Genomic DNA, 9,991 nt, shown 5'->3' with positions numbered 1-9,991 from the left:
CAGGCCACCATGGGGGTGAGAAAACCCATGGTGTGGGGCACAAAGCTGGCTGAAGAGAACCCTGAGCTGGTGTGCTGGCTCCAGGGTGGGCAGAGCCTGCCCACGGGGTGTGGGCTGAGGTGGACAAGGCTCCTTGCCAGCCCAGCAGACTTTTCCCAGTTGTGCCTCTGGACCTTCCCAGACCAAGCTGTGCCTGTGCAATGCGGAATTGAGGCAGGGGTGCCATCCCTGCAGGACACTTGGTGCTCATCTGTGCTCATCCACCACAGTTCAAGCACTTCTTAAATAAGCCAGGTACCAACAGCTAGAAGCCTTCAAATAATCATGCAAGAAATTAAAAAAAAAATCAGCACATTATTTTATTTCTCAAAAAACAAATCTGTTAAAAGGCTAAGTAAACAGACACTACAATTACTTTACTCATTACTTTAAATCTGTTTTTTGATTAAAAATGCAAAAAAAGAGTGCACTCCAGCTATTATCTCGGTTTGGTTCCATCAGATGAAGTGAGTCTGTTTGAGGCTAAGCCTGTCACCAGCCCGTGGTGGTTTTGGGTGTGGGGTCTGATTCACTGGCAGTGTGGGGCTGGCACACCAAGGCCAGGGCACCACCACCCACCAAGGCACCCCAGGAAGAATGCCACACCAGCTCACCTCAAATAAAACCAGAGGCAGTGCTGAGGGTCTGTGTGCCCTGGCCAGGTTCAGCACTGCCTGCCCTGAGCTTCCCCGGCTGTGAGGCTGAGAGCTGGGGCACCTCTGGCCTGGCAGCAAGGGGACAGAGGGCTCCGGGAGGAGCAGGATCGTTCCCTGCCGTTTTTGTACAATGCAACAGCTCCCCCATCTTACAGACTAAAGAACTCAAAATGGAAAAGCATCCCCATAGGAAAGGACGGCTGGGTTCACTCTGCACGCTTTCCCCGCTCTTCTGGAAGGAGAGGCTGGCAGTGCACTGGTACCTGAGGCGTGCTCGTCTCCAAGGTGCTCCAGGGAAGAGAAATGCACTTCACACAACGTGACATTTGACATTTCAGTGATTAGGGCAGCGAATTTCCTCCTTGTAAGGATGAACAAGCACTGCCGGCTGCAGACACTTTTGATGAGGTACCACGGTGTCTCTCAAGCAGTACCATGTACTGCCGCTTGCCTCGCTTCTCGCCGGGCTGTCGGGAGCGGCGGAGCGCGGCGCCGCTGCCCTGCAGTGCTGCTGCTCTCCTTTAGGGTGTACACGCGGCACGCGGTACCAGCGCTCCGAGCCTGGGCAAGGGCCGGGGAGAGCCGAGATCAGAGCCGAGATCAGTGCGGAGTGATGGAGAGGCGAGCTCAGAGCCGAGATCAGAGCGGAGTGATGGAGAGACGAGCTCAGAGCCGAGATCAGAGCCGAGATCAGAGCGGAGTGATGGAGAGACGAGCTCAGAGCCGAGATCAGAGCGGAGTGATGGAGAGACGAGATCAGAGCCGAGATCAGAGCCGAGATCAGAGCGGAGTGATGGAGAGACGAGATCAGAGCCGAGATCGGAGCGGAGTGATGGAGAGACGAGCTCAGAGCCGAGATCAGAGCGGAATGATGGAGAGCCGAGCTCAGAGCCGAGATCAGTGCGGAGTGATGGAGAGACGAGATCAGAGCCGAGATCAGAGCGGAGTGATGGAGAGACGAGCTCAGAGCCGAGATCAGAGCGGAGTGATGGAGAGACGAGCTCAGAGCCGAGATCAGTGCGGAGTGATGGAGAGACGAGATCAGAGCCGAGATCAGTGTGGAGTGATGGAGAGACGAGATCAGAGCCGAGATCAGAGCCGAGATCAGTGTGGAATGATGGAGAGCCGAGCTCAGAGCCGAGATCAGTGTGGAGTGATAGAGCCGTGCTCAGAGCTGGGCTCGGAGCCGGGCTCAGTGCACAGGGATGGAGAGCTGGGCTCAAAGCCGTGCTCAGTGCAGATGATGGAGCTGGGCTCAGAGCCGTGCTCAGCGCCGTGCTCAGTGCAGATGATGGAGCTGTGCTCAGAGCCGTGCTCAGAGCTGTGCTCAGAGCTGTGCTCAGAGCTGTGCTCAGTGCAGATGATGGAGCTGTGCTCAGAGCCGTGCTCAGAGCTGTGCTCAGAGCTGTGCTCAGTGCAGATGATGGAGCTGTGCTCAGAGCCGTGCTCAGAGCCGTGCTCAGAGCCGTGCTCAGTGCAGATGATGGAGCTGTGATCAGAGCTGGGCTCAGAGCTGGGCTCAGAGCTGTGCTCAGTGCAGATGATGGAGCTGGGCTCAGAGCCGTGCTCATAGCTGTGCTCAGAGCTGGGCTCAGAGCTGTGCTCAGTGCAGATGATGGAGCTGGGCTCAAAGCCGTGCTCAGTGCAGATGGTGGAGCTGTGCTCAGAGCCGTGCTCAGAGCTGTGCTCAGAGCTGGGCTCAGAGCTGTGCTCAGTGCAGATGATGGAGCTGGGCTCAGAGCCGTGCTCAGAGCTGTGCTCAGCGCTGGGCTCAGTGCACGGTGATGGAGCCGGGCTCAGTGCTCAGGGATAACAGTGACGTTATCCTCGAGCAGCTCCTGGCACGGTTCCTGGCACAGCTCCTGGCACAGCTGCCACCACCGCTGCCACGGGCACCCTGCCCCTCACCCTGCCCCTCCGGTGCCCCAGGTCCGGCAGCAGCTCCCAGGGACGCTGCTGGCTCTGGGCACAGCTCAGAGCACTGCTCGGGGCTGTGGCCTGGGGCTGGGGAGCAGCTCTGAGGGGATGAGGGAGGGCAGCCCCCTGTGGCACCGGGGTGCTGCAGACACCTTGTCGCCAGCAGCTGCAGCACGTTGGCACTGTGCCTGAGGCCCCAGATCCCTCCTTCCGGAGGTGACTGAGGGTTAGAAAGTGCATAAAAGAACTCTCTGTGTTATTTAAACAAAGCACTTTCCTCCAGGTCTCATTATTTCAGCAAGGAAAAAAAAAAAAGGAAATGATGAAATAATTTTAAAATGATACCTGTGAGGGAAAAAGATTTCAGGTTAAGGAGTTACCAGCTCTGCCAGTAAAAAAGCATTTTAACACTAGTTGGAGAGAGCAAGACAGAATCCCCAGCTTGTTCAGAAGGGTAATAGGGGAGGTGACTGAGCCCCAGCAGGGTGAGGGTGCCCAAGGCAGGGTGAATCCTGGCCAGAGCTGGGTGGGAGCTCACCTGAGTAATCCTGAGCGTCCCCAGTGCCAGGGCCATGCAGGACAGTGCTGTCCATGAGGTACACTGCCAGGCACGGGGAATAAGGATGCCAGGACACAGAGCTGGCCCTCCCCAGGACACTGAGGTTTGTCCCAGAACAGCCTGTCCCCTTGTCCCTGGGCATTGGAAGGAATGTTCAGGCACAGACACCCCCCCAGAGTCACTGAGGCAGCCAAGAGCACCCCAGGAGAGAGCCCAGGGGAGGCCCCAGCAGAGGGAAGAACAAGAGGGAGGGGAACAGTTTCAGGGTGAGACCTGCACGGCACAGCAGCCACACGCTGTCACTTAGGTCTGGGTCCAGGATCAGACAAGCGGGCTCTCCATCCCAGCCAGGAGCGAGCAAAGCTCCCCACACACCCACAGCTCCCACACTCCTGGATACCCCAGGAGGTGCCGTTCTCCCTCTGGGTACATTAACTAGGTGCTGGTGTCATCTCAGTCTCATGTCCAGGAGGGATTTCAGGCCAGAGAGCACAGGACATTGCTTTAGCTGCAAGGATGTGGAGCTCCTCCTGGGCTGGTACCAGTTCAGAGTGGTCCTGAACCAGCCCTCACAGTGTGTTTGTGCTGGATGGTGCAAACCAGTGCACCCCCAGTACACACCAGGCTCTGGGCACATGCTTCCACTGAGTTTCCACCGAGCTTCTCCATGTTCCTATGGCCAGGGAAGCTGCACCCCGGTGTTTGCCTCCTCTGCCAACACCAGCCACACTGCTGGCATCACTGGCATGCCAGCCCCCCTGCTTCTGGGGCAGCAGAGAACTGACAGAGCAGCAAATGCTCGAACCTGAAGCCCAAGAAGCTGGTGGATGCCAGCCAAGACCACGGATGTTTTACCAGGGAGCATCTTCTTGTCTCTCTCCTCTCTCCACAGGGGAGCACACTGTGAACGCCAAATCAGGGCTGAGCACGACAGTGCCTCCAGCTCCAAAGGAGATCAGTGCTAGGACTGAGTGTGGGGCAGAGACCGCCCCAGCAAAGCCAGCTGACATGAGTTCATTGAGGGAGAGAAGATTTAGACTCATTTCCTCCTGCCAGCCTCTCTCCCCTGTAACAGCTCGAACGAGCTCTGTGGAACAGCAGCTGGTACTTGGAGATAAACACTAACAGAGGCTCAGCCTGGCTGCCCAGCCCTGGACAGCTTCGGAGGCTGCCAGGAGGACAGAGGATGATGCAGCTCTGGCAGCTGTGTTCCTTGTGAGACCAGGGTCACGGGCTGCTGTGGAGACCACTTCCAAGTTCTCAGGTCACACGGACAGCCCTGAGCCCAGGAATACCGATGTGCTCCCTCTTCTCACCCTTACCGATGCCGGACGCTGCATCCCAAGGCACAAAAAACTTTGGCACGGTATCAGCAGAGGCATGAGGACTGCCACGGCTCCTTCCCGTTCCTGGAACGGGGCTCCCACCACGGGCATCCCCAGGCAGAAGATGTGTCCCGGCAGCATTGCTCCCGCTGCCTCCGAGCGTGCCGAGCACTCCGTGGCTCTTCTCCCGCACCCTTGGCGGCGGTGGCGGCTGCAGAGAGTCCCGGGGCAGCCCCGGAGGAGCCGGCAATGCCTCCCGTGCCAGGGGAAGGGTGTCGGGGGAGACGGGGCCGTTGCCCAGTGGTGGCAGGGCAGTGCCTGCACATCCCTCCACGTGTGGGGTCACTGGCCGCTGACGAGGTTTGTTAATTAGCTCCTCTTCCAGGCTCTGCAGGCAGCGCTCCTCTTCTTCGGGTCCTGCAACATCCCCGGCGTTTTCCCACAAAAAAGCACTAGGAAAGGGTGTCAGTGTTCCATAGCACGAAATGCACTCCTCCCTGTTAGAGATCCAGGAGGCAGGTAACGATACCGCAATCCCCAAAAGCGCTCCGATTTACTGCCCCCACAGATGACCCAGCGTTTCCTTCTCCTGCCAGGATCATCCCTCCTAGAAGTGCGGTGTTGCAGTCCGTGTCCGGGGACCGGCGGGGCACGGGCAGGATGCGGGCACTGCGTGCCCCGAGGGTGGAGCGGAGCGGAGCGGAGCTGCCGCCGCGCTCCCACCCCGCGGGACGGTTCCGCCGGTGCATCCACCGCACCGATCGCCGGCTCAAACTCCGCGCCCCGCCCGCAGCCGCGCCGCCCCCGCCCGCTCCGGCCCCGGGGTCCCGGGCGGCGGCTGGGGCAGGGCTGTGGCCCCGGGAGGGCTGCGGGGTGCCCCAGGGGCCGCGGCCGCTCCCGGCGCCCGTCGCCGCAGCCCGGCCCCGGCGTGGCGGGGCAGGCGTAGGCGTGTCCGTCTCCGCGCCGGTGCCCGCGCCTGGTCCCGCCCGGCGGCGCGCAGCCCCGAGCCCGGCGCGGCGGGGGGCGGCCCGGCCGCACGTCTGCGCGGCGGCGGCGGTCGGGCGGGCGGGCGGCTGCGGCTCAGCCGTGCGTGCGGCGGGGCGGGGAGGGCCCGGCTGCTCCAGCCCGCCCCGGCGCGGCGCGGCGCGGGGGAGGCGGCGGCTGCTCCATGCGGCAGCGAGCGGCGCGGCTGCCCGCGGCCGGGGCCGGGGCCGGGGCCGGGCGGAGGCCGGCGGCGCGGAGGATGGGCGCAGCTGCCGCCGCCGCGGAGGGCCGAGCCGCGGGCGCCGCGCTCCCCGCTCTGCCCCGCCGCAGCGCCCGCCGCCGCGGCTGCTCCGCCTGAGCGCGCCCGGCGCGGAGCGGCGCGGAGCCGCATGGCCCTGCCGCCGGCCGCCCCGCGCTAGCGGCACCCGCACCCGGGAGGCGCCGGCCCGGCGGCGGGGCTGCCCGCGCCTCGGCCGCGTCCGTCTGTCCATCCGTCCGTCCGTCCAGCGCAGCGCCCGGCGCGCAGGATCCCGCAGCGGGGTGCGGAGCGGCAGCGCTTGGCGAGGATTAACCTGGCGCAGGTACGCGACAAGGTCAGCGCCGGCGGGAGCAGAGCGGGGCGGGCTGCCCCGGTGCGGGGCGATGCGGGCGGGCTGATGCGGGCGGGTTGTCCCGCGCCTCCCGCCCCCGCCGCGCGTGTGTGCATGTGCCGCCGCCCGCCCCAGCCGCCGCGTGGGGCCGTCCCCGGGCCGCCGTGCCCGTCCCGGCCGCGGGCAGCTCCGCCGCGGAGCCGCGGTAGGATGCGGGGGGTGAGCGCCGGCTCGGGGCGGAGCGGCGGGCAGCCCGCCTGCCGCCAGCGCCCGCAGCCCGCCGGGGCCCGGCCGCGGCCGCACCCGCAGGGGACGCGCTCCGGCCGCCGCCCGTCCCCGGAGGCACCAGGTAACGCGAGGGGAGTCGCGCCCGGCACATCTGCATTGCACCGCGGTACCGGCCCAGGGGACGGGGCGGGAGGCGGGGGGGAGGGTGAGGGGCGGCCCGGCCGGTGCCGAACGTCCCGGTCAGGACGACCCCAGGGCGCGGCGGGGGCGCCGGGACGACGCCCTTCCCGGGAGGGCGGCGGCCGCGGGAAGCGCGGAGCGGCGGGGCGGGTGCCCCGCGGACGGGCCGGGCCGGGCCGGGCCTGGCCGCGCTGCCGCCGCTGCCCGCGGGACGGCGCCGGCGGCCGCCCGTGCTGGGCTGGGCTGGGCTGGGGATGCTGCGGGGCCGGAGATGCTGCCAGGCTGCGATGCTGCGGGGCCGCCCGTGCCGCGGCCGCCGCCCCCTCCGCGCCGCGCTGCCGCTGCCGCCGCCGCCCGGTTACCGGCACCGCTGGCGCTGCGGCGCTGCCCGAGCGGGCGGAGGCGCCGCTGTTCGCGGAGCCATCCCGGGGCGCTCTCGAGGGGTGCGGGGCTCTGCCGGCGGGCGCCGGAACCCCGCGGCTCCCCCGCCCCAGTCCTCCCGCCCCGTCCCACCGCCCCTGGCCGCCACACGCGCCCCGCTCTCCCCGTGGCTCTGTCCCCAGGGCCGCCGCGGTCCCCTGCGTCCCGGGATGCGGCTGCGCCCCACTCTTCTCCGTCCCCTCCGCCCCCTCCGTGGCGAACGCCGCCGTGTGCGGGAGAAGGAATGTAGGACAGAATGGCCCTTCCCCGCCGGAAGGTTCCCGTTGGGGAGATGGCAGAGCAGCGGCGGAGAAGCCGGCGGAGCCTCGCAGCCATGTTGGTGTCGGAGCATCAGCCCTCGCGGCTCCGGGAGCCCGGCTGCCGTGCGGGAACCGGCATGTCTGAGCCAGGTGCACTGGCCTCTTCCCGGGCTGCTCCTTCCCAGCATGGACCGGGGAACACCGGCTCTGCGGCTCCTCTGCATCCTGGGACAGCACCTCTTCCCTTCCTCCCTTCCAGTCTGTTGCATCTCCGGGGCACTCATTATGTTTGTGTGTGTGGAACGGAGGCATGTGTTGGTTCCAGCTGTGGTCATGAACTCGGCCTCAGCAGTCCTGCAGACCAGGGATGGGACAGCAGGCGCCCCCAGCCAAGCCCAGCCCCGTGTGGCCTTTGGCTGAGTGCCGTGGAACTGGCCAGGCTGGGTGTCCCTGCCCTTGGCCATCGCGCTGTCGTGCTGGTGATCCTCCCCACCCACGCTTCCATTTCGCATGTTCCTGAGTGACACGTGGCGTCAGCTCGTTCCTTCTGAGCATCCTCGGGCGAGCCTGCGTGTGCAGGGCTGCTCAGGCCGGCACAGCCAGCCAGCCCGCTGGCGAGGCGAGGTGGATCCATGCTGGAATTGAAGCCTCTTTGGTTCCAGCTGTGCCTCTGCAGATGGAGGGTCTGGGCTGGCCCTGGCAGCAGCGATCCCGGCCGTGGCTGTGTCCAGGAGCATGGGGCAGTGCTGCCCAGATGGACTGTGTGTGCTGGCTCTGGTCTGTCCTGGTGTGCAGGATTGCATCCCAGCTGCCTGGAGCTGGGTGCTCGGGGCTGTGTGTGCTGCCGAGGGCTCCAGGTGGGCACCCTGGTCCTGTGTACAGCCACCCCTTGGAGCTGGCCTGTGGGCTCTGTGGTATTCCAGAGTCAGTCCTGGCAGGGAGAGGTGTGCCAGGCCTGGCAATTCCACTGCTGATCTGGGAGTCAGGTTTGGTTTTGCACAAGCAGCCGTAGCAGAAACTGAGTGTTCTCAGTGCCCAACACCTTCCCAATCCACGCTGCTAAATATATACTGTACTCAAGGGATTATGCATTTGTTTAAATGCATAATAAATGTGTTTAAATGCGTAAGGCTGGATCATAATGCACACCAGAGCTTGCCAGTTTGGCCTCCAGTTACAATCCTCTCTAAGATACATCTCCTGGCATATTACCTCATCTTTCTGCTTTCAGAAAGAGCAGTTCTTGGTTTTATCATGGCAGGGCAGTCAGTGGAAGCAAATCCTGGATAAGTCAGGTACCCAGTGCAAGTTAAAGCTGAACTAGTTCTCCTGTTCAGCAGACACTTCCAGGTGCAGGAGGAGACTTGAGACTGACCCATTCCACCAAAGACATGTGGCTGCAGAAGTGGCCTCCAGATTGTCCTATCCCAGTGAGAGCCGGTGGGCTGAGTGCTCGTGTCATCCTTACAGCCAAGAGAGGCTGCACTCACTGCAGCTCTGCTCAGGATGGTGCCCCAGGGGCTTGGTTTGAATTTTTCATGCAGGTCTGTTGTCTGGAGAGGCTCCTGTTGGCCACTGAAGGTGTGAGTGGGGCCAGGGGGAGGAGGCTGAGAGGTGCCTCCCAGCCCAGGATCTGGGCTGGCTGGGAATGTGGGGAACCCAAGAAGAGATGTGGCTGAGCAGCATGGCAAGGAAAAAACAGATCTTCCTCGATTTTCTGAGAAAGATTGGAGGGGATGGGAAGGCGGGTGCATCGGGAAGGATGGCTGTGGCACACTGGGTAGGTGGAGCATCCCCAGGTGCCTGGAGGGCCTGTCCCTCCTCTGGGGCACGTGGGGGTAGTTCAGAGGCTGGAGAGCTAATGGCTTTGCACTGCTGATCGATCCTGCCTGTGCTTTCAGATGTGGTGAGGCTGGGTTTTATGGAGCAATCTTTGCATATTCCCTGCACAAGCAGCTGGGCCGAGCGCCGCTCTAATGGCCTCGCTATTAGCGGGCTCAGAACCCGAGCCAGACTGAAAAGGCTGTGTAAGTGCTGCTCAAGCGTTTTGGGCCAGGCATATTCCATGCATTAGGGAAGATTTGTACTCTTTGGACCAGACATCACTGACTGTTGTCTATTTATACGCATCTAAATATATCCTCTGCAGTCTTCAGACTTTTCTAGCTAGTAGTAAAATTACTTTTCAATATCATGCTATTAAACCATGCTTGCTGACACCATCTGATGAAGTTTGTGCTAGGAGAGGCTTATGTGCGTGTATTTGTTTTAAATAAAAACTATTCTTGAGGTAGTTACCTAAAATGCTTTGGAAACAAAAGCTTGTTGTCTGTGTGGCTGGGTAGCAGGGAGAAATGTGGTCAAACAGGAGCAGTGCTTGGAGACATGCTCAAGCCTGGGAAACCAAATCCAAACGTTATCCAAAATATAAGGTTTTGTTGCTGAAGAGTGAACCATTCTTTCTAGAAAGTTTGTATCAAATAATCATGCACTTTGCAGCAAAATAGAAACATTTGCTACAAATTAGTCAGATATACCTTCTGGTACTCCAGAGTTTGCGATGCCATTCTGAAAACAAAATGACAAATCTGGAAGCAAGGTAGGTTATGGAATTCCTCTGCAGTGCCCAGATCCAGGCTGTGGAGGGTTGGAGGGTGTTCCCTCGGAGCCCTGCTGCAGGCCTGGGTCTGTGTCCTGGGTGCAGATCTCTGGAGCTGCTGTGGGTCTCAGTGGGGCTCCCGGGGAGGGTGCAGACCCCGGCTGTGTCCCCAGTAGCCCATGGGCTTGCTGGCTGGGTGCTGGTGACAGGCGTGGCTGGCTGATGCCTGCAGCC

At 62.4% G+C, this 9,991-nt stretch overlaps 2 protein-coding genes across 4 annotated transcripts in view; one reads left to right on the top strand and one right to left on the bottom strand.

Annotated features, from left to right (window-relative positions):
* Positions 1-334: 334 nt before the first annotated feature.
* On the bottom strand, positions 335-5,168 carry LOC136557731 (uncharacterized). The gene has a single exon (XM_066551855.1). The coding sequence runs from the start codon at positions 2,264-2,266 to the stop codon at positions 1,217-1,219; it is 1,050 nt and encodes a 349-aa protein (XP_066407952.1). The 5' UTR covers positions 2,267-5,168; the 3' UTR covers positions 335-1,216.
* Positions 5,169-5,954: 786 nt separating this feature from the next.
* Positions 5,955-9,991, top strand: part of LRFN5 (leucine rich repeat and fibronectin type III domain containing 5) — a 47,076-nt gene continuing 43,039 nt past the window's right edge. For 2 of the 3 annotated variants that reach the window (XM_066551963.1, XM_066551961.1), the window contains exon 1: positions 5,955-6,061. The gene's annotated coding sequence lies outside the window, so the exon portion shown is untranslated. Of the gene's footprint in view, positions 6,062-6,361; positions 6,420-9,991 lie in introns of those variants that run through there. The other variant, XM_066551962.1, reaches the window with a different exon arrangement.

The sequence above is a fragment of the Molothrus aeneus genome, chromosome 6 (genome assembly GCF_037042795.1).
Source record: "Molothrus aeneus isolate 106 chromosome 6, BPBGC_Maene_1.0, whole genome shotgun sequence".
Classification (NCBI taxonomy): Eukaryota; Metazoa; Chordata; class Aves; order Passeriformes; family Icteridae; genus Molothrus; species Molothrus aeneus.
This window is presented reverse-complemented; position numbering and strand designations above follow the sequence as displayed.